The sequence below is a fragment of the Phaethon lepturus genome, unplaced genomic scaffold (assembly GCF_000687285.1).
Source record: "Phaethon lepturus isolate BGI_N335 unplaced genomic scaffold, ASM68728v1 scaffold10484, whole genome shotgun sequence".
Classification (NCBI taxonomy): Eukaryota; Metazoa; Chordata; class Aves; order Phaethontiformes; family Phaethontidae; genus Phaethon; species Phaethon lepturus.
The window spans coordinates 126-24,781 of record NW_010535474.1 but is presented as its reverse complement, the minus strand read 5'-3'; the positions used below and the strand labels follow the sequence as shown (position 1 = coordinate 24,781).

The following is a 24,656-nucleotide window of genomic DNA, read 5'->3' as shown; positions in this document are numbered from 1 at the left end:
TTCTTTGGATGCAGCCCAGGATACAGTTGGCCTTCTGGGCTGCGAGCACACATTGCTGCCTCATATCCAGCTTTTCATCCACCAGTACCCCCAAGTGCTTCTCGGCAGGGCTGCTCTCAATCCCTTCATCCCCCAGCCTGTACTGATACCGGGGTATGCCCTGACCCAGGTGCAGGACCCTGCACTTGGCCTTGTTGAACCTTGTGAGGTTCAAACAAGCCCATCTCTTGAGCTTGTCCAGGTACCTCTAGATGGCACACCATCCCTGAATATGGAGCACTGTGTTCAGCTCGGGTGTCCTCAGCTCCCTGCCCCATATCACCCAAACTCCTTGCATTTACATCTTTCAGTGATGGTGATATCGATCAAAAAAAAAAACAAAAAAAAAAAAAAAAAAAGGCACACACGAGAGACATTGAGGTACTGTAGTGAGTGCTGGGGCCACAAAGATGATTAAGGGATTGGAGCATCTTTCACATGAGGAGAGACCAAGAGAGCTGGGATTGTTCAGGCTGGAAAGAGAGACAGCTCAGGGGCTATTGTGTCAATGTGATAAACACCTGATAGGAGGAAATGAAGATAAGGGAGACAGCCTCTTCTCAGTAGTGTCCAGTGACAGTATAGGAGACAATGGGCACATATTAAACACATTAAATTCCATCTGAACACAAGAAAACACTTTTTTTTTTTTCCTACTGTGTGGACAATTCAGCCCTAAGAAGAGGTTGCGCAGAGAAGTTTTGGGTTCTTAATTCTTGGAGATATTCAAAACCCAAGTAGACATGGTCCCAGACAGCCTGCTAGAGGTGACCCTGCTTGGGCAGGGGGCTTGGAGTAGATAATCTCCAGAGTTGCTTTGCAACCTAAATGATACTGTGATTCTGCAATTAAACCACCTGATTAAAAGAGTTTACTATGGGCAACACAGACCACCTGGTCAAAGTTAAATTTATGTCAATCCACAACTTAGAAACATAAATATACATTTTAACTTGTTGGAAAACTTTCCTCTTCTGGTAAGGAAAGATAAGCTATTGATAAGCTTCCTGAAAAACGTTTGCTGAATTTATATGCAAAAATGAATTAAAGTTGTGTGCTTAATTTAAATCTTACTTATAGGCAATATACAGTATCATAATGCATTAGCAACAGGTTTATTTTGAACTCTGACCAAATTCCTTGAAGGCTCTCTTGACAATGAATACTCAAGCAAGTAAAATGCCAAAGAATCATGCACTGCAACTTTGGGATAACTGTTAGGGCAGGAAAAGAAGCACCATTCAATCTACAAAGCTCCAACTAGCATACAATCTCTATAAGGACTATCAAATATATCAGTGCAAAAAATCTCCTCTGACACCATCCAAAGCCCAGTAAGAAACCAATCCAGTGATGCTCCCAAAAGCTAACAGGTTTCTCTGATTTTCACCTTTTGACTAGCTACTCCTCCTATCCTTACAGCCCACTATTACACCAGGTTAACAAAAATGCTCCACATAATCCCTTGACCCAAAAGGCCAAATACAAGTAGGCTACCTGTTAAAAGACTGAAATTATAAACTACTGTTTTATTATATGCTCAAGTGAAGTAGGAGTGTTCTGATTTCAGATACTCCAACATTTAGCTGAAGAGGGAAGTTATGACCAGCTGACACACTCTAACTTCCTGAAGTGATCCAACACCACCTAAAAAGCCTAACTACATGCCTCTAAAAGGAACATGCCTCAGTACTGCATATTTAGACAAACTCTTATCCTCAGAGTCAATGAGCAGTACCTTACCTTGAAATTGTTTTCTTTTGGTTTTCTTCTCATTATTATATTAAATGTCTCATAAACATCTTCCGCTCCATTTTGGATTGTATTGGCCATGTCTTGTTGATACTGGTTTGGGTCCAGAAATACTCTGTATGTTCTGCAATCCCCTTTAAGTCTTGGTTTGGGTTCAGGTCCTGCCCGTAATGAAACGGTAAGATTAGAATTTGAAGTAGTGCTAAAAGTAGATTATCATTCAAATAAGTGATCCATAATCATTCCTGAAATGAAATTTAGACAAATTCGTATCATTAAACTAATTTCTACATGGCATTATAAACATTCTTATTTCGTGTTTTCATCCCATTTCTAATGGAGTTTTTAAATATAAGCTATTTTATTCCTAAAAACAAAATGTACTGGATTTATTTAATTAATATAATTACATCAGATTCTACCAGACAAAACTAGTTAACCTTTCTCAGGCTGCTTATAGAATTGGTTTGTTTTTTCAAGTAGGTAATGAATTCAATGAGCATTGCTTAAAAGAGAAGGAAGTCAACAACTGGGTTGTTAACAAAAAATAAGGGGGCAGGGGAGGGATAAATCTTTCAAACAGTTTTGGTATACCATACCTTCTTCAATAACACGTCCTTTCTCATCCAACATGCCCTGGATTTCACAGCCTCTGACATACACCAGGCCAGTTTGCTCAACAAAAGGTCGTCGTCGGTCAAACTTCGTGCCATAAGGTTGCGTGGGACGTACAGTAACCAAAAAGCAGACATCATGTTTACGCAGACCTGATTCCGAAAAGGAACATTTAGTGATCTTATTGAATGCCATATTCCTTTTCCATTCCTTAATATATATATACACAATAAAATACATGAAAATTTCTTTTAAATAAAACCCCACCTGTTTAAAGAATAATGTGTTCTGTTTTAAAATACGCCTTTAACTTAGAGGACAGAGAACCATAGGATATTGTCATCTTTTCCTCTATTCCTGCATACTAAAATCTGCTAGATATGAAAAGGAGAAATTGACTGCTTTTTTCATGACAACAAACTTACTTATTTCAAGATTATTCTTCTTCCAATAATCTTACTTAGATTATACAACCTAGATATTTTCAGACTTATGTCAAAAGTAGTGTGTCATTAATTTCTTATTCTCACTGCTTTCTTCTGGACTAACCTCCAATTTTCTTTTTTTTTTTTTTTAACAAAAATTTAAGCACAGTGCATAGAACGGGGCACAAAGTCCTAAACAGTTACTTTAGTTATCTAATAGGGTAAAAGGTCCATTAACCAAGTTACTTGTTTTCTATGCTACATTCCAGTTTATAAATCCCGATATAACTTGCTTGAATGTTTTTCTTTTTCCCTGAGCAGTAACATATCGTTGTGGAATCACATTTGCTTTTGAGCAATGATGACCTCAGACTCTTTTCATTCTGCAGAGCTACTGCCTAACAAGTTGCTCCCCCAACATGCATTTGTGCAGTGACTTGTTCCTGCTTAAGTGTAGTACCTTAATATCCATCCCTGTTGAACTACACCCTACTTTTTAAAATGCAATTTTTCCAATTCACTAATGTAATTTTGAACACTAATCCTTTTCTCCAGTATACCTACAGATTCTCACAGAAACTGAAAATTTATAGTAAACACACACTGTATTTTTCACACGAGTCAACTTCTCATTACTCACCAGATATTATCCAACCTAAAGCAGTTTCATGAAGACCCTGTTATATCAGGCAATGATTCATCAATTCTTCCCTCAGTTTTGATTAAGTTAAAGCATTACTGCTTTTGAAATCACAGAAGCTGTTCTAGTATTGAAAAAGCTAAGTGCTCCACTATATAGCTACCTTCAGTATAGTGAAGTCTGCTGCCATCCTCCTAGCTTTTTCTACCTTAACAGAAATCTACACTCCCAAACTTTTACCTGCTTATTTATCACATGCTCCAGCTTTAGCATTCGTGCAACTTGACCTTTAATCATACTATGCAGCTCCAGCACATTTAACAGGTTTCTCTAACAAAAGAGGGGGGAGTGACATTTACTGATAATCCAAGTACAAGTACATGCGTCTGTGCCACTTGCCAACACAGTCAACTAAAGTTCAATTCCCCAAGCAAAAGAAGTGTTGCCTGTCGATAATTATAAGAAACGAGTATTTGGTACAGTCAGCACATCCTAATAACATTCAAATACATTCAAAACTACTAAAATGCACTGGTTTGAATTAAATCAAAATCTGTCCACTCCACTTGTAGATGAGATAACGATACCACATTCCCCACTACTTTTCCATTATGACATTATTAGCAAGCATGTTAAAGTGCTAAGCTACTTTTCCACATTCCCTGTAAAGGGCAGAATTTTACAGCTATAAACTGAATGACATCAGTCTGAAATTGTAAATGCTCTGTTCCAAATAGAGGTGTAAATACTTTAATAATTTCAATCTTTGTTTTAGGAAAGTGTAAACTTCTTAGACTTGGAATTTGTGTAACTGGCTTTTAAGCAGTGTATCTTGGACAAAAAAAAACCTTTCTTACAAATAAGATTACATCAACGTGTACTTTGATGAGGACCTATTTTGAGCACCTTATTTCAGAGAACATTAAGTACCTTCCCATTCATCTTTGATGCTATCACGGACATTCAAGTTAATTGTAACATCTGCTCGTACTCGCATGGGCCAGTTTTCACCAATATTGGGCTTTGCCACCTCCACCACTGTGAAAGAGACAATCGGTTGTGCCATCCTAGCCCATCCACCAAAGACCACACCTCCATATTCTGACAACCTAAAAAAAACCAAAAACAACCCCCAAACACCAAAGTTTTGTTAGTCATTATCTTTTTTTAAACAGTGAAACAATTTACCTCACAGTCAGCTCCAAGTCTTAATTTTACATGCTACTCAAGTAGATTCACATAATCGTGCATTTTAGAACTGAAGCATAAGATAAACTGACTTATTCTTATATTTCAAGAAACAAAGGCAACTTATGTTGGCATTATTAAAAAAACAAAGCAAAACAAAAAACAACTAACAGAAAAGAAAAAGGGAAGATAACAAAAAGCAACTAGTGAGTATGAGAGATACCACACCAAATGACCCCTTGAAATCTCAAGGGGATCAAAACATGGCAGATGGCAAATTCAAGAATACTCAGTAACACCTCCAATAAACCAGAAGAGTTGGTGGTCAAGTTTCCAAATTTTTTAACGTCAGACAAGGCTTAGTACTTTTGAAAACTAACTCATCCATCTTAACACAACAAAGGTGGGTTGTTAGCATCCAACATACTCTCTTAACACATTTACAGGAATACATATCAACACACCTTTACAAAAATTATCCCACAGGCTGGCAACACCTTATGGAAGAAGTCAGTATAAAACATCGTATCTATGTAATGATTTAAAGTACATTTGTTACCATGTATTTAGTATATACACAGTATCAGTTACTCTCAAATGCACTTTGATTACAATTGAACTTGAACCAACTGGTTTGCATCAGTTAATAAATATTACCATGGTTTCATCCTACTGACACTATCTTCAATGTCCTGTCGGATCTCGTAGGTAGACTCCAAGCGGAAAAGATTGAAGTTCCTCAGCAGGTAGTCATGAAGAGTCAGAAACTGCAGATTCAATTTGGGAAGTGCGAGACAGCCTACGGGGGTAAGGGTGGAAGGGAAGAGGTATCTGATGAATAAACAAAAAATGATAAATTCATATATTGGTTCTATGGATTCATAAATACGTACACACACTATTCTGTAACTGCCATACTTGTTATCCTGGGAGATTTTAAGAATTACTCTTTTTCACATAATCACAGAATCGTTAACATTGGAAAAGACCTTAAGATCATCAAGTCCAACCATCAACCCAACACCACCATGCCCACTAAACAATATCCTGAAGTGCCTCATCTACATGTTTTTCGAACACTTCCAGTAATGGTGATTCCACCACCTCCCTGGGCAGCCTGTTCCAATGCTTGACCATATTTTATAAATATACAAAACTAAAAATCACATTTTTCATGTTTTCTCTAAATAAACCTGCACAAGATTAAAGGAATTTTCATCCTTCTGGCAGCATTTAAAGACTGAATCCTTTCCTGTATACAGACTACAACAAAATTGATTTTACAAAAATCAAATGCAGGTGAAAGTAATGGTACTACAGGAATTCAACAATTAAGTCAGCATTAAATAATGATGAGAAAAGCTCATTAACTAATAAAACCCATGCGTTAATCAATAACTCCCCAATTCCAATCTTTTATGTTTATTAGAAGCCACAAAAATCATTAATGTAGAAAAAAGTTTTAAGCCAAGAAACCAAATTTTAATACACAACTGTCCTGAAAAGTTTCTGTTACTGATTATAGATTTATTTCTTTTTTTAAATGAGAATGAAAAACATGTGAAGATTAGATCTAACTAAACAAGGAGTATTAAAACTCACAAAGAGGTCCTAAAGCTTGCATAGCTTTAGCGTAGTCTTAGATGCAAATTTTCCAAAATAAAAATTCTTATATGTTACTCATTTAATATTACTGGACAAATGTTCCAGTTTGACACCTATGCTTAAGACCTGTGAAAGCATCAGGCTTTTGTAACTTGCAATATTATCCTTGAAACCTTTCACTGGTATATGTACTACATATTGGCTTTCACATGCACTTAGATACAATGGCAGTGAAGAAAGACGACAGAACACAGGAATTTCTATTCTGGAAAGCCTCATGGTCATAAAACACTTTAACACATTTCCCAACACCAAGTTGGGAACAAACCCTGTCCTATAAAGCTAGTTACATACATGCAGGCTGAGGCTTGAAGCAACATCTCTTTAAGGCCACACAGCATTTAACAGACAGATATTCTTCCTCCCTCATTTTCTGAAAGAGCACAGAAACAATACTCCTATCTTTCTTGGGCTAGACTACTTTTATTTAAGCTTTAGACCAAAAAAATTTAGCTACTTTTTAAGAACACAAAAAAGCCCGCAAGACCACAAAAACAAAATGGTCTTGTTTGAAATCAGAGCTACAGAACACACGGCTATCAAAAAGGGAAAGCATAAACTAAAACTAAGAGAAGCACAACAGAAAAATACCTGTAGCAGTCTGACAGCAATAGAAATGCTTCACAACAATGCTATCAATATACAGACAATAATAGCAAAAGAGTTCACTACAGCAGGAAGAAATGTTTCCACTAGCAGCCACTGTTACTTACCAAAATGACATCACCATTAATAAAATTTAATGCATTATTAAAAAGTCACAAAACAGCAGAGAAACAGGTGTGATGAGCTGTTCTCGTCCCTGCCCCGCAACAACACATATACTGTAATTAATATATTTGGCTAATAAAATACTAAACCACCATTGGGTGTTGGACTAGATGACCTTTAAAAGGTCCCTTCCAACCCAAGTTATTCTGATTCTAAACATAAGTACTTTATCTCTTCTTGGGCAGATCTCTAGAGGGCCTTTGTATCATACCTGTTTGGAAAAAGATCTTTTGTTGCCTATAACCCTGCCTTATCTAAAGGGGTTACATTTCAAAAATCTCTTTCTTCTCATTAATATTTTTTCACAGAGAATTTATCCCAGATAACTAATTTATGCTAAGCATCTGAACTTAAGGCTTATAGCTACACAAAAAACCCCTCTGAATCAAAACTACATGGAGGAGGGTACAGAATACTCACTGCTCAAACCAGAAACATACTTTATACTAGTCTTTGAAGATATATATTGTTATTTGGAATTTACATATTGAAAATTTTAGTTTGTACATTCTTAATGAAAATTCTCATGATCCACATTAAAACTTTTTTAAAAGTAGCTAGACAAAAACACATGTGCTGTTTATTGCAAAGCTTAAAATTACATAAATCCTTGTTTGCAATACCTGCAGCTTGCTTCCTTGATCATGAGCACATCAAGCAAGAACACTAGGTTCTGAATTTAGAGTGCACACACTACCTTTCAGTGACTACGTGTATGCTTCTACCTTGAAATAAAAGGAGTAAGATAATTAGTGTTAATTTCCTCTCATCACCACTTTTTTTTTTTCTTTTTAAAAAGGCTTTCTTGAATATACTTAAGAGCAAAGCACAGACAAAAACTTTCCTGCTGCATGTTTACAACTTGTTTCACTTTACAGTAACTACCTGTTCCACAGCTGGTGTTATAGCACATCTGTTACCCAGATTAGAAGCAAGTAAATGTCTGTGTGTAAACACAGGCCTTTGGATTTTTCTTTAAGTCCACTATAAATTTGCTAACAATTTCATCTCAGAATTCTTGATTCACAACTCAAAAAAAAGTTGACCTTACTCTAAGATACTGGAAGATGCAAAAGTACTACATTTAAGTTACAAAGACAGAATGAACATCGACATTAGAACAGCTTTTTTTGCAGCATTTACAGTCCTGTTCAGTATTTACTGAACTACTAATCATACCTTCCCCAGAATAATATTCAGTTGGCACAATATTTTCATCCCAAATAATCTTCTCTGTGGGATAAAGAGGCATCTGGTTGAGTTGCTGAATTTGAGATATTCGTCGCTCATGACGGGAAACCTGAAGAAAGGATGCATTTTAAACTTCCTAAGTCAAAAAGGGACAATGAAGCTATTTTTGAAACATGCACATTAATCTCTAAGACGGTCTCTCTTTTAATAAGTTTGAGTTTTGTTTAGTTTTGGGGTTTGTAACTAAATGCACACAGTGGCATCAGAAGATGAACACACACATAGTCCAACTATCAGTCACAGTAAAGTCAATCAATCACTTGGCTACTCAAAGCAAAAATGGCAAACCAGAACTGAAAATATTCAGTCAAGGCTTAGCAGAGTATCAACTTCAAATGAAAAGGTCCTGAGTGGCTACTTTACTACATTGTAGTTGCTAGATTTAGCTATATCTTGAGTTTGCAATGAAAAAAACACAAGCAACGTTAGTTATGTTTTTACCAGCAACTCCAGCAGAAACTCCTTTTCATAGCTAGAGTCTTCCCCCTCCGGAAGGGGTGGCAGCAGGCAGAGGTATGACGCCACCTGGTGGAGAGTATTTGAGCTGCACAGCAGAAGGAAAAACAGAAGTTTGTGTCAGGACACTGAAACTAGAGAGCATGCCCTTAGGGTAGCTTTTTTCCCCACCCCACCCTCCTTAAAAAAAATTTCCAGCTATGAATTTCATCAGAGACCAGCAATGACAGATCAGCATTTTAAGTGAAGTTTGAGATATTTAAAATATTCATTTTGTTACAAAGTGCTCTAGAGCACTTCCACGAATGAAGTGTGCTCAGCCATAGGTGTAAGCTCAACCCCTCATCTGCAAGGAACACAGCAAGGTGTGAGCGTTTTTTTTGTTTCAAGATGTGTAGCGGAAAACAGAACCCAACAACAGAGCACACATTGCTGTTGTCAAAATACAGACTGTTATCCTTTTCATCACAGCATTTGCAATACAGTACAGTTAATACAGTAGTATACTTTTATTTCTGTTGTAGTTTTTGTATAGAACAGAGTAAAAAAAGCTAAATTTAATAAGTTAGAGGTTAACTACTGTAAGTTAATTACTGCTACAATTACTTTAAGCAGCTAGCTATTTTCCAGAAAATTAGTACTTTCTGACATTCATTAGAATAAAGGAAAATACAGATGTTTTTCTTAGACTGGAATTCCAGTACTTCACTACTAGTGAATGCAAACTCTCTCTGTCTCCCTATTTCAGCAGACGTAAAGGCACCGTGACAAGTCAGAAAGACCTGAGAAATAACAGGAGAAGGCACGTGAGAAGTCAGAAAGAAAAAAGGCTAGAAATATGTTAAATTAAAACATCCTGAGAACAAAGAATTTCAATTTCATGTTGAATTTCATTTTGTAACTCACCTAAGGGGCCCAAATAACTTCACCAGTGAATCACGAGTATCTACTGCAGCTACATTTGAGAGTGCAAAGTCATATAACTCCGGAAAATGCGCAAATGCTGCTCTCTACAAAAGATCCACACACAAAAAACGAATGCAAGTGTATTAATGAAACAATTTAATAATAACCTAAATATTTATACAAAAGCATAGCTTCCTCTGATTCATAACACATAGCAACCTTTGGACACTACCAGGATATAAGTGAAAACCAGGCAAAATCTCCATTTTTCTTAGTTAGCACCACCTATTTGTTACTCATGTGCTTCCAACACAGTATCTTTTTTTATGCACCCTCCTATCAGTATTTGTTCTGTCATTAAAATAAAACATAAGGGAGCAGACATGTAGCCTTGCATACAAGGAACATGTTTAATTTAACCATGCTTCCTTGAATTTTTTTGTTAAAACAATGGGAAAAATTCTGAAAAGTGTAACTATCTTTATATGACTACAAGTAATGTGAATTTTTGTTTCTTATGTACAAGGGACTACTATTACCATACGTGTTTACTGATCTTGAAGAAATGGTGCCACCTACTGCATAATTGTAAGTTAAGTTCCTACAGCACTTAATTTTCCCTTCTGAATAGATTTACCGGGAGCAGTTCAGCTCAACAATATCAAATGAAAAGTGGTGGTGTTTTGCTAGAGCATATTATTTAGTCATAGTGTCACATACATAATATCGATGCACTAGTGTCTTCAGTATGGTATAGAAAGTCAAGTTAAAACTATTCCTGTAACTCAATAGGAAAAATAAGGGGTTTGCTTTGGGAAAGAACTTAATGCCTATTCCAGATGTAAATTAGACTAAAATAACAAAACCAAATCCTTTCCCTCCCATAAGCGCTTTGCCATCTGCCTACCTGTAAAGAAGTAATTCTGTCATAGTGAATTGTTGTCATCTCATTCTCTGTCAAAGCATTTCCAGTCTGATCATTGATTTCAAAGCCAGTGTAGAATTTAAGCATATCTAAAAGCTGAAACATCATCCATACATAAATTAGTGGATAAACAAGAAGAGGCACCCTGCCACAAACAAAAACACAATTTAAGGGGACAAATCTGGGCACCATGCACAAACAAGAGCTCCTCAAAGTTCTTGTAGAAATGGACTGAGGAGTGGTATCTAAATTCTACACTTGGCTGATGCACAAAACAATTTTGCTTAGGTATCTCGTCTAGAAGCCATAGAAATTACAGCACAGGCCACAAGCAGTGTGGATTTTTTAAATTCTAGGCCTTGAAACTGAAACTAATTGCACTAAGGTGATCTAGCCAGAGGTTCAGAGACACTGAACCCAACTTACGGCTTGCTGCTACCAAAAGGGAGAGGTCTTGCTCCCTCCTGCCCTCTCTGATGCCAGCTGTGGAATTCATCCTAGCTTTCAATGAGATTATTTAAGTTGGAAGAAGAAAATTACTCAGATGTGCTGCTGACCCTCAGAGAAACTGAACAAATGCCAGAAATAGGGGACAACAAGCAGCAGGAAAAGCAGGTGAGATGCAGGAAAGGGGAGAGATCTTCAGATCCTGACATAAAAAATAATATACTGTCTATAACTGAGTAAACTGAAGGACAGTAGGGAAAAAACAGCTGCATGGTAGAACTGTCTCAGGTCAAAATAAAGCACAGAAGAATGCACCGGTGACAACTTCTGCAATACGTGGGGTAAAGCATGCCAGAAGCTGCACTGTTTTCTAGGTTGTACTTTTAAGAAATGTTCAAAAACTGAGACAGAAATGTTAAGAACAGTCTCACACATAGGTACAGGTAAGAAAGAGCTAGTATCTGAAGGGTCCATCAGAAAAACCTGCCTTAACAGAAAAATATAAAACAAAACAACTGGAGTATTCAGAGCCACATCAGAAGGAAAAATTATTTTCAACAACTTTGTACCTCACCTGGCAAAAGAGATGACCCTCCTTCTCTCTTTTAGCAAGACTGGACAAGTAACAGTGAACAACAAGATGGGAGTCATCCAACACTGTATTAAACCAGCGCCGTGTGGGAAGCAAAGCCTGTGGTAAACAACAGCACATTAGTATAAGCAATTCTTCAAAATGTAAGAAATCCTGGTTTCTCATAACTTTCCTTTTCAAGAAGGCATAAGAAGAGGAGATTGCCGCACTGTTATTTATATATTTAATACCCTAACAGAGTTTCTCCTATTTGAGAAGCATTTATGTATGCCAAGACACTGGTTTTATGTAGGTAGGCTGCTATGAACATCGCCTTTTATAGGACTGGGAGCACAGCACAAACTTGTCATTTAGTGAGATTGCATCCTGCCAGTAATAAAAGTAAATTAAATAAAGCAATTGTTCTACTACTAAGTGTCCACATAATGACTGTGCGTAACAAAAGATAAGTCAAACTGCTGCAACGTTGTTTTAAATGTTTGTTTTCTATACTCATCTCATTAATTTTACATTTGTCTTTCTCAAGACTGCAAACTGTGTTTCTTCTAAATACAGTATGGTATCTTCTATTCTTTGTAATATACTCAGATATAAGGATTTTTCAAATCTTAATTAAAAGCCTACAAGCTTTTTGTAACAAAAATAGAGATCATTTCTCCTCAGTGTAGCTAGCTTAAGCTTGCTATATGTAGCAAGTGTTCAACAGCATACAGTAGTACACCTCAACAATTCAAGAGGAAAAAATGAGTTGCTCTCAATGGAATTTACAGGCTTAATTTAGAAATCCAAAAAGCATCAGCATGGTGTTTAGAACTAAGACAAAGAAAATGGAAGAATCTGTAGTAGAAAATGTTAATTGCCCTGCACAATAATTACAAAAAAACAAAACTCAAAAAAACAAAACAACTTTCCATGGAGTCATTCCTTTCGAATTATTAAATTACCAAGTTTTGATGGCAGTCTGCGTACTTCAGTATGAAACAAATGTTCTGATAAAGGCCTTGACACAGGTAAAAAGAGTCGATTAACACTGTACATGCTACCAAGGCGAACAGACTTGGATTTACAGCTAATTTTTCATTTGCTTGTTCCAGTCATTTAAACAGGCTTCATAAACTGTCTGAGTTCTAACCTTTCTGTAATACCTAGCAAGAACCAACATTACATGTACTGCCTCTCAGCATTTTGGCTAACAACCAGACTTAAGTTTAACTTCAAATACCTATTTTCTGTTATAAGAGTATATTATATCCGTAAGACAACAAGCTCTAATTTAAGTAATTCATTCTATTGCAACTATAAGCACAGGCTACCTAAGTCACAGAATCATTAAAGTTGGAAAAGGCCTTTAAGATCAAGTCCAACCATCAACCCAACACCACCATGCCCACTAAACCATGTCAAGTGATTTAGCAGAGGACAGTTAGCCTGTATGAGTTCAAGATCAAGCCATTTTAAAATTCCCCGTGCTTACTCTCCCAGAAAACTCTCTTATTTCAGGATGTCTTCTAAATCTGAAGTTATTTTAAATAAACTGCTACTCGTGAGGAATTGTAAATTAATGTCTTGTTTTTTAATTCTGGTACTGTGAAGCTTAAAATTATCCCACTTTTCTTAGAACCTACTGAAAAATTTCACAAAATCTTGCTGGGCCTCTTATTATTCTGTAACAAACATAGGTTACTTCTAAATAATGAATTCTAGTAAAATAGAAATAGTTTGCATTTCAGAACTACTGACACTTTCTTGGATTATACCCTACAACACAAAACATACTTTAAGTGACGTATTATGCATTGGGAAGAATACTTTTGGGTTATTCCTAGCAGATTAAAGCATCACACGTTTTCATCAATTGCCAGAATTATTACCACTACTCCAATTAATGAAGTCTTCTTCACTGAGCAATTTAGGATCCTAGCTTTCTCTAGCAGTTCATCTGGTTTATAAACATTACTAGTCAGTTCCCAATGTGGATGCACTGCTACAACCTCCTATTTACAGATGGAAAACCACTATTAAGCAACCATACGCACAACTGTGACATAACCACCTGCTAATTGGAATTAGGCTGTAAAAATGACTTTACACATTTAAAACCTAGAAAAGTACACCTGGTAACAGGTTGAAACAATTTCATAGCTTACCTCAAGATCCAGCATGAGTTCAATGAATCTCTCACAATAATGTACTTTGTCCATAGAAATAGGACCTAGATAGAAAAAAAATATTTTTTTTTGCAATTGATCCACACCACAATATATTTGTACTTGAACTATTCTTTACAAATGTAATAAATGCTACTAATATACCAGTATTAGCTTTTAACAAGAATAAAAAGCTAACCAGCACATTCTTCCCTCTTACTGAAACAACCCTTTCTTTCATTGCAAACGAGAAAATTTTTGAATATAAGGAAGCAATGGAAGCAGAGTTTCAGGAGCGATTTTATTCACTCTGAAAAAAACAACCAATGCAACATACAAAAATGCACACTTCCATAAGATACCAATGGCCTGCAAAGGTTCTTAAGAACTTTTAACTCAAGGTACCTATTTAAAAACTGCAATCCAGGTGTGTACAAAAGGCCTTGACAATATTCAAAGTTACTCCATGGTGACTACTAAGGAGTCTTTAGAATCATGTCAAAACAGAAAACAGTCTCCTTTAACAAATATCTATTTCCTAAAGCCTCCAAAGAACTGTTAATGTAAATCTTCCCAAAACAGGTTGCACAATTGGGAAAACAAAGGGGACAGGTATCCTTTCTGAAGAAGCCACAATACACCGACTCTTCCCTTACAGCTCAGTTAAACTCTTAGCAAACTTCAGCTCTTAAGAGCAAAAGCAGAACTCTGGGAAGTGATTTCACCCAAACTGTGCTGTACTTAGGGCATAATAAGCCTTTTTTGTCAAAAGGCTAACACCTTCCTGTACAAACACTTTTCCTTTCCAAATCAGGCAAGCATATAATTTTGCTTGTCACAATGACTTATAAATCAAGAGCAGTCAAATCTTACAGAATTTCACTGCACTTAGGCTTTTGTTCTTACTGTAAATCAACAGTACTGACAGAATAGAGCCTTATGATATGCATTTATACCACCTGTTTAACAGGCACGTAAGTATGTATGACATGCTTTAGTGCTGTAAGAAGGCTGTAAGCACACAATAATGAAAAAATATTTCTGGGTACTGATATTCCTTAAGTCCATACTGAACAGAAGAAGAGGTTTAAAGCAGTTTTCAGCTATTTCATTTTTAAAGCATATACAGATTTGAATACCAGTTTTGACATGAAATCCATGCAGGCAGGCATGGATTTCACTAAAACCCCATCCAGATAAGGTCTCCAACCTCAGGCTGGTATCCTAACAAGTAGTGACTTTAGCAAAGAAAAAAATTTAAGATAGATTGCCACATAACAAAGTAACAGACGAACCACAGTTACCTGAGACAGGTATTGATTTTAGCACAGAAATGAACTTCTGAATGAGCTGTGAAAGAAATCTTCTCTCCCGATACGCTCTAAAATCAGACATATGACAAAAGCATTAATATTCCTTAAATGCAGACTAAAGTCCATCATATCTTTCACTAATACCAAGTTAGATGCTTTAACATTTATATAATGGTATCATTTATAATGTTGCTTTGAAACACACCTAAACTGTTTAGATGATAACTTTTCTCTCTACATTCAGGTAGACAGATTAGCAGAGTCTACACTTTTAGGGACAGAACTGATTAACAAACCATGCTTCTACTGAGTTAAAGAGAAGTATGTCACCACCTACACCTTACCACATTGCAACACAAAAGTACTGGAACATTTAACTTCAGTGAGATACACTCAAATTTATTCAAATACTTGCATAAGCTATTTACTTAAGAGCTGAACACTTGCTAAAAGTCATGAAAAAATATGACTAACTACATGAATATTCTCTTATGGCTTTCATCCTATAGATCTAAGATTTGGTATCAAAAATTCACTGATCAAATAAAATACTAAGAGTCCTATAAGAGTATTTTGCATAAAGACTACTGGAAAACAAAACAGTTTCCAGGAGACCACATGTAGACCCTGCTATCTGTTTTTTCAGTTTTTTTAGAAATGATATTTTTTTAATGAAACAATTGATTTTAGCTGAAACACAATGAACGCATTAGAGGCTTGGGATTTAACAGGAAAAAATGTTTCGGTAGCATACTGCATTCTTGTCTCCTCATCCATTTTCCCATCATTTTTCTTAATTAGATTCCAGAATTTTCTTAGTTTTGGTGTCCTTTTCAGCTCTTGTTCCAGCCGTTTCTGAAATGTTAAAATGTTATTCAGTCACCAAGAATCCTTGTTTTCATGAGAGCTAAAACTACAATCCAGTCTCATTATGAAAAAAAGAAAAAAAATATATGTATAAAATAGTTGTCTCAGACTAATCTCAATAAGTATCATTGTAAAACAAGAATGTAATACTGCTACAGAGAATCTAGCCATGGCTAGATGTCAGCTCCATTCTCCAGTCCCTGTGAACTCATGGCATTGTCTATAAATTATAGCTTGAAGAAGCTATAAGCAACAAAGCTTAGTTTTATGAAAAATCACATAACTAATTAATAATTACAATTACATGGAAATTTGCAACAAACGATAAAGAGAATTTTACTGAGCACACAAAAACTATAATTGCATAGCAAGGCAGGTCGCTTTAAATTAGACGTCTATAACAGTATTCCATAGGAATTCACTTTACAGGACTTGCATAATGCCTAAAAGATTGCTTTGCAGTTTACAATGTTGCACTTACAGGTTGTAGAGCCATCCACATCGGTAAGGAAATGAGCTGCTGCACCTGACTTCTGATCAAATCCACTTCCTGTTAGAAAGTTACAGACAGAGGATTTTGGTTTTTTTAATTCTTATGTTTTCTGATATGCCTGTCTTACAAAATAGTTCAATGTACATTACCATCTGACAAAAATATATATGTTGTTGTATTAGATTTCACAATTTCCTAACAGGAAACTGCAAAACAGCCCTACCCAGTAACACTTAAAATTGTTGATGACTTTCACATTTTAGGTTCTTTTCATGGATTCTGTCAGTTCTTAATACTTCAACAGGAGCCCCATCCATATAAGTATTTTCAGCATAGAAGCTGATGAGAACTGATGTTCCTTCTTCAGTCATTTCTCATTCTTGAACTGAACTTTCTTACTGTCCTTTCTCTATTTGTTTTTACTCTATTCTTTCTCTCCTGAAGCCCTTCATTTAAGTTTCTCCCACTTCACTCACACTCTTCCCATTATCTGAAATAATCAATTTTCTCTGTAATTCATGTAACTTCAACTGTTGTTTCAAATGTTCTCTCTTCAACTCTGCCTGTGATCTGGATCCATGAAGTCTTCTTTCTTTCCTACACTACTGAAAAACTTCCATTAACATCCTAAATACGTCTTTCTGGACAAACAATCTATTCTCAGCATTCTGAAACTTCACACTTTGGCGCTCCTTATTTAAAATACTACTACGACTAGCCTGTTCTGCATTTCACAAAGTGCAGCTTCAAATAGCAGTATGCTTTTACAAGCACTTTTTTACTGTCTTCTGTATCATGTTATATGAGAAAAATGCTCTGCAAGCAGGATTCCATACAGTCACTACCAAACCCTCCTTTAAAATGAAGATCCACTGTACCATGGGCACTACTGAAAAATACCTCAATAAACTATACACATAAGGTTCAGGATGATTACCGGGTTCCATAATCATTCCTAATTCCAAAATCAAATCATACACTTTCTCAACTGTTTTGTCTGTGAGACACAATTTTGTTCTTTACTTGTGCAGACCCTGATTTTGACTGATACATCCTGTGTGCAATTTAAGTAAAGAAAAAGCCCAGTAGCCAGAGAGGTAACAGAGTAGTTTCAAAGAAAAGGTAACTGTAAAGTACTCTCCACACTTGCTAATTAGAATCTATAACTGGTTTTACTATACGTTGAAAACACAGCTTGGTCCAAGGCTTTCTTGAAACTATCTCAAGAGAAGTGCAGGTGGAAATATTATCTAAATCTGATTTCAAAAGTGAAAAAATTACTATATTTCTCAATAGTTAATGAAAATAATTTTGTGCGATTTCCCAGCCAAACTAAAAGGAGTGCAGTAGTAAGTAATCTGCTTTTAAGTGTAAAGCACCTTTTCAAATATAAATACATCTATTTTAAGCACCATTTTAAACATAAATGTGAATATATGTCTTTAAATTGCAGTAAGTGCCAATCCTCCAAATTCAAGTCTCTTATTACCTTGTGTCAGAGAAAAGCAAATGTGATGAGAGAGAAAAAGAAAGAGTTAAAAAAAAGTGTAAAAGCCCACCAGTAACAACTTCTTCCTCAAATAGGAATTTTGCTTCATCTGTCTCCTAAGAAGAAATTGCTCAAACTAAACTCCTGTTAACACAGAATAGCATAAACACACTGGAAGTATTACAGTTACTTTCAACATACCAAACTATTGAAGCAGTGATCAAGGAAAAGCAGCAGGACCGTCTGTTCATGAAGAGAGTATTCACTGTCGTTTTCAACCAGTGATGCCTTCAATATGCATTTGAAAAAGAACGGAAAGTGTTCTGGCTTTTTTTTGAATGTCTAGGAATACAAGAACAAGTTGATTTCGAGTCAGGTTGATAGGAATCATTTCAATCTTCATTCACATAGCATATCTTAAGTTCTCTAAATCCATTTAAATCTATAAAAGGGAGGATTAGTCTTTCTTTCAGTTCTTCTGCCCACACAGTACAAACAAAACAGACTAATGATATCCTACTGACTACTATCCCTTACACTATGGGAATGCTTTTAGTGGGACTACTGCCTTCTGTGTAGTCTAACACAGACAATGCATAGGACAAACTGAACAAGAAGCACAAGTGGAGTGGATTGTGTTGTGGGAATGTTCAACTGGTGACTGCACAGTATTACTGTAGAATGACACAGGTTAAAAGATAATTGGTAGATTTTGGCCAAAACCATGGCAGTCATTTAGTGATCTGCAAAAAGTGAGCAGAAAAAAAAAAAAAAAACAGCAGAAATTAATCACAGTTGTGGGGCTCCCATTCAGCTATCTAAGCCAGAAAAAGATAAACCAAAAAACTGTGGAGATCAAGTGGTTTCTTTGCAAGGGCACCCATGTACCAAATAACAAACTTAAGCAAGCTGCTCGGAAAGTAACATGCACCTGTAATTTTGCGTCTAGTACATATGCCAAAACAAAAAAAGGCACAGACATCATATGAGAAAGCTATTAATCCTTTGTGCTTTGCCAGCACTGAAGTAATGGCACTACTATCGGAGTAAGTGTGCTTCTGAAATAACACTTGCATAGAATTTCTAACTGGGCTTATGTTGTTGAAATGGCCTGTTTGTAGAAACACTTAATCATTTCTAAACCTACTATTACAAAAAAACAGTATATACAGAAGCAGAATAAGATATTATCTTAATATAAAATTCCATGCAAGAAAGCTACAAAACCGTATTCACAGATTTTAAGCAAGGCACTATTGGAAAATATGTCAGACTTCCAGTCGTGCCTTCTTATATCCACAGATATAAAAATCCTTTTTTTCTTTCAGTATCAGAGCAAAAACTTCTCTGCAAATGCCCGACTTTTGTCAAGTGCCTAAAAAACAAATGATGATGATGATGATGTAAAGGCAGAACAAAGGACTCGTGCATCAGAAGGAAGCAGGTGATTTTAGATCCATCCACTGCCTTCTCTGAAAAGAACACACACTTTAAAACACCGTATGAGACATTCCAGCTGAGGTACCATTTACTTTTAACACTACAAGCTTTGCTACCTTCTGTCAGTATAAGTGAGCACATGGCAAAAGCTGCAACTTGCGGATCAAAGTTAATTCTAGCTGCAATTGAAATGGGTTACCTCCCACGCAGGGACATTCTCTCTGAACTTCTCATTCACCATACAGCAGATTGACATTAAATATGCCTTACTGGACACCTCTGGAGAATAATTCATCCATAGGTAATTTTCAAGGTACTGGCTGTGAAGAGACAAAGAATATTTCATTAGTTGCTGCCACCCACATAATCTGTCACTCATTTGAAAAAGCAGTTATCCACAGGGGTTTTTTCCTCTTTCTCCTTAAAGCCATCTTTATAGTTTGTGAGTAGTTCCTGAAGTTACCTCTCATCTAGGTCACTGCAGCAAAACTTGTTAAGACTCAGTAACTGCTACTCTCTCCAAAAGAAGAGGAAAAAACCAACCAACAAACCAGCCTAAAGAACATCACATGCAGCATTTCTTAGCATAAGATGCAAAGATGCAACTACTATATAACAGTGTCTGTATTATTAAATACCCTTTCTCATAAAAAATTAGGAATCATCAAGAGAGATTTTACGCTTCTAATCATATAAAGGCAATAAAAGTATTACATTGCACTGTGACTAAAATAAACCACTGAATATTAGGGGAGTGATTACATGTTTTCAAGAAGGTGAAAAAGTAATACTGCATAGTGGAAAATAGCAGCTTCCCAGCAATGAGCATTTCTCCTTCATTAATAATGGCACATTTCTCACAGAAGAAACTCTTAAAATTAGATCCTAAAGATGAAAGGCTATTTGGATAACCAACCATTTCCCTCCTTTAACTTCCTCCTGAAGCTATGCAGGGTAGTTACTCCTGAGGAGGCAAACCCTAAATCCATTATATTCAACAGTGCACTCGCACCTCATGTAACAACTGCCACCAGGAAGTGGAAAGTCTTGTTTCTTCCTGAACAAGCTGCTCATCCGTTCCTTCCTTTCTAGCATTCATCTGGCCCCTCAAGAGCCAACTCAGTTTTACTTATGTACTTTCTTCCTCAGCTTACTTTTCTGATCACTGACAACAAGCTACTTCAATAATTTCAGATAACACAAGTACCAGACACAGTGGTGAAAAAAAAGACAGTGAGAACCTGTATGTAACCAGGAGCAAAAGACCCAGTAATGGTCAGACAGGGGTTTCTGCTTTTTGGGAGCTCAGTCAGAATGTGTAGCTTCAGATGGAGCTGAGAGAACTTCATAGGCATATACAAGATGAAACACATACTGCTTCCCAAGAGCTTGTATCTGCCAATGGGAGGGGGAGAAACCCCACAAAAATCCACAGAACTCCAAACTTCATTTCACCCAGGAATTCCAATAAATTTCAATATGTTTTAGAAAAAATACTGTTATGCCCCCAAGTGAGGATAAACTTGTGTAGTAAACTTGTACGTGAGCAAGAATGAAGGACAGGAAAAACTCATGTGTGTGAAGACAGGAGAGTTTGATGGATGAAGGGCGAGGGGGAAGCGGGAAGCAGGGAGGAAAAAAGAGAGAAAATGGAGAATGACTTACAGGACAAATGGCAGTAGATGGGGCTATAGACCAGAAAGTACTAAAGTTACATTACAGGCTCGTAACATTAAGAATGTTCACAGAAAGGCTAAAAACTTCTAACTCCACGGTATTGTTGGCATACAAATTCCAGAAGTCATGCTACCAGCATTTGTTAGTGTCAAACCCCAAACCGAAGCTTACATTTTTCTCTTCTGTCTTTTCTAATAAAGAAGCAGGAAACAGAGGGAAGTTTGACCTACTTTTCTAGTTAGTGGTGTTACTTACATATTTCAGCTTTTTCAAAGAATCTCTCTCAATCAAAAACGATCTCATTCTTTCTGTTCATAAAACTTGAGAGATAAAACAGAGCCAAACAGAACACTAAATACTGTGTTTCTAAATATGTAAATACTGCAAATATTTATTTTACATCATTTTAGACACACTTTGTAAGTTCTTCCAGGAAAGTCTGAAGTAGCTGTAAGAATCTCCAAAACAGATGTCCTTTCTTTTCAAATGAAGAAAAAGTTAGTGATGTTGCTGCAGCACAATCCATTTTTACCCTCGCAGTAAAAGACTTAATCAAAAAACTTCCTCTGACTTTGGTGAGTTCCGATTCAAGGCTTAAAGATACATTCCAAATTACAGACCCAAGTTCTTCACCTGTTTCATTCACACTCTCTTTGGTACTTCACTTACACTAGAAATTCAGAATCATAAAACAAGATACTCTGATATGTTACTTATGCTTATGAAATTATTTCTTCCTCAAATTAAGCTCTCCTCACTTAATTTTCCTAGGTACATAGTTCAAGGCTTTAGTAAGTAGGAACAAATTAGTATACTACCTTCAAACTGACTCACTGTCCTGCATTTGTTTCTCATCCTTATGGGTTCCTACGAAAAAATAACTTAAAATTTAACTTTAATTAGCTTACCTGAATTCGAGAAGCATAATCTTTCTAATAGCAAACCTAAAAAGAGAAAGTAATCAATTAACACAGGAAAGAAAGCCTCCCATGCACATCTTAGCTGCATGGAAAATGGCTATATTTTCCCTTATTTTGTTATATAATGAAACCTGTATAAATACCTAGGAATTATTTCTGTCCCCCATTTACATGCAAGAGCAATGACTTGAGTACAGAAGCAACTATTGTAACACCGTGGAAGCTAAAGTTCATGCACGTTCATTAAGCAATCAAATTCCCATTAAAAAAATCCACCTAGATATATTAAATGTGAAGACACTGCTTCCAACAGCCTTAAAAACACAAATTGCTAGAAGCTGAAAGTGTCTAGTGGAAAACTACAACTACCTATTTAATCAGTTCATAACGGTATCTCTTCTTAGTGACTAGAAATGGAAGCTTGCTCTGACCCTGTATGGCAATTCTTGAGATAACTTCCATAAAGGAATCCTAAACAGAATTCTCTCCAGAGCTCAAACTTCCCCTGAAAAGCTCCAAACAGCTATGGTTACAACTCTTTGCTGTACAATGCAGTTTATCTTGAATTCTTTGCCTCCCCCATCTAACACTACAATTCACTGAAATGAGACTTGCCCTTTATAAAACCTGCTAATAATTAAGGAAAGAGCAAAAAGCTAGAGGCAGCACACTCCTCAACTGATTCTTTTTCTTTACATACCCTGGTGTCAAAAGAAGGCACCAACCTTCTATAATCATCACAACAAAAACAACATAAAACACAAGACTACCAGATCGAGGAGCCAAACCATATTATGTCCAACCATCACATTTAAGGATTATGAGCTCACAAACTTTCTTTTTGCCACATTCAGACTTTGAAATACCATGATGATTAAATGACTCAAATGCATTCAAGTCATTGTCAGCTGCTTTCAACATGTCAATGCATTTTAAAATATTCTATGCAACATTAGAAACCACTTCAATACAGATAGTGTTGAAATACTCGTCTATAAGTGAAAGTGAGTAGTGTACTTACTTTGACCTGACAATTTCTTTTGTATATACATCTTCAATAACCTATAGGAAATAATTTTTTTTAAATGGTTAAGAAATGTATATACTTCATAAAGTTATTAAAAATGCATTTATGCACTCAAAGTTACTCTGATTTAGTTACTCTCTGCTTACTACTATTTGATAAAAAATATCATAACAATTATGCCTCAGCTCTGAAGAGTCCAAAAGCTTCATAGACATACATTCTCAAAAAAAAGTAAATCAACTTAGGGAAAAGTACACAATGATAGAGAATTGAGAAGATCTTCATTCAAGTTGTTCTGAAGAATAACCTCCATCTCACTAAGATTTTTACATAGAAGTCAAGCAGATATGCAAACCTTTGTATTGTTAATCTTTGGCTTACTGTTGAATTTAAATAACAGTCTTCAAGAGTGAAGTCTGCACCAACTAAGTCACCTGTTGTTGCTGTTTCTTTTAACTGACATTTAACCAAATCCAGACACTTCTACCTTGTTTTTCCAACAGGAATGAAAGAATATTACATGACACAGAGATGCAATTTAGCTGCTTATGTACATCCTAGTTCTAACAATCACAGACAAATACTATCACAAATACTACAAAGAGAGAGAGTAAACTGAGGGTGGAAAGGAAGATTTAGCCAAATAGCCACAAGGGAAAGAAACCTAACATTTAAGAACCTGGCACTACAGAAAATCAACACAAAACCAAACACATATAATTACAGTGTGTTAACCAATTGTTGACCTTCCAAGCAGTCTCCTACACTCTTATATAAAATAAGCACCATTGGAGGTTGGCACATCAGAAGAGGGTTGATCCTGATTCTTTTATACTCCAACAAAATTCCTGTGGAACTATTTACCTTTGAATCAAAAGACAATTTTTTCTTCACATGTGGAGCCCAGTATTTATTTGCTAACTGTATGAGGGGAAAAAAAATAAAAAGTTATATATATATACTTTCAGTTGTAGTGATACAATAACTCTGCAACACATCCCATCCCTGAACTTTATTTCACTAGTATCCTACTTAATTTCAGCTTATGGTAACTACAGATAACAAAATTATGTTTTCCAACAACAGTGCTTTTCAACTATTTAATTTTTTATGCCTAAAACCTATCCAACAGAGGCATGATTCTCTGTAAAAATCTCATATGCACAAACTGCTATATAATAAACATAACTTTTTTCTCAAGTTACTGCTATGAAAAAAATGTACCACAATCTTTCAGGGACTGCAAACCCCAGATTGCAAATGATTACACTCCCACTAGGAATTTCACAACTAGAGGCTCTATGTAAAGGTCTAATTTTTCAAGGCTACATGCTGTAGCCATCACTTCACCAAAACTCGTGAGCTTATGGTGGCAAGAGCTTCCTAACCAACTTTAATCAAATTTCTTTATGCTGCAGAAGAGGAAAGAAAGGCACCTTTCCAGCACAAAAAATAAACGCTTGTATAAAACCACTTAAAATGCTCAGCTACAGTAAACTGTCAACAACTTTCCACGTTATTATAACAAGCCCGACTTATTTTGTAGTGCTGCTCTTGTAAATCTCTCCAGTCTGGAAGCGCTGGGGGCACATACTCTTTTCACCTGTAACA

The 24,656-nt window shown here is 36.1% G+C and overlaps 1 protein-coding gene across 1 annotated transcript in view; it reads right to left on the bottom strand.

The window, feature by feature from the left end:
* Positions 1-23,966, bottom strand: part of AQR (aquarius intron-binding spliceosomal factor) — a gene marked incomplete at both ends in the record, with an annotated part of 32,913 nt that extends 8,947 nt beyond the window's left edge. Inside the window, 18 exons of the mRNA XM_010285820.1 lie at positions 1,783-1,952; positions 2,391-2,558; positions 4,402-4,580; positions 5,317-5,458; positions 8,275-8,395; positions 8,788-8,890; positions 9,709-9,812; positions 10,616-10,729; positions 11,655-11,771; positions 13,820-13,884; positions 15,124-15,200; positions 15,887-15,987; positions 16,481-16,549; positions 18,183-18,323; positions 19,621-19,741; positions 22,007-22,042; positions 23,040-23,080; positions 23,910-23,966. Of these exons, the coding sequence (XP_010284122.1) occupies positions 1,783-1,952; positions 2,391-2,558; positions 4,402-4,580; positions 5,317-5,458; positions 8,275-8,395; positions 8,788-8,890; positions 9,709-9,812; positions 10,616-10,729; positions 11,655-11,771; positions 13,820-13,884; positions 15,124-15,200; positions 15,887-15,987; positions 16,481-16,549; positions 18,183-18,323; positions 19,621-19,741; positions 22,007-22,042; positions 23,040-23,080; positions 23,910-23,966 (1,926 nt within the window). The remainder of the gene's footprint in view (positions 1-1,782; positions 1,953-2,390; positions 2,559-4,401; positions 4,581-5,316; positions 5,459-8,274; positions 8,396-8,787; positions 8,891-9,708; positions 9,813-10,615; positions 10,730-11,654; positions 11,772-13,819; positions 13,885-15,123; positions 15,201-15,886; positions 15,988-16,480; positions 16,550-18,182; positions 18,324-19,620; positions 19,742-22,006; positions 22,043-23,039; positions 23,081-23,909) is intronic.
* Between the last annotated feature and the right edge of the window lie 690 nt (positions 23,967-24,656).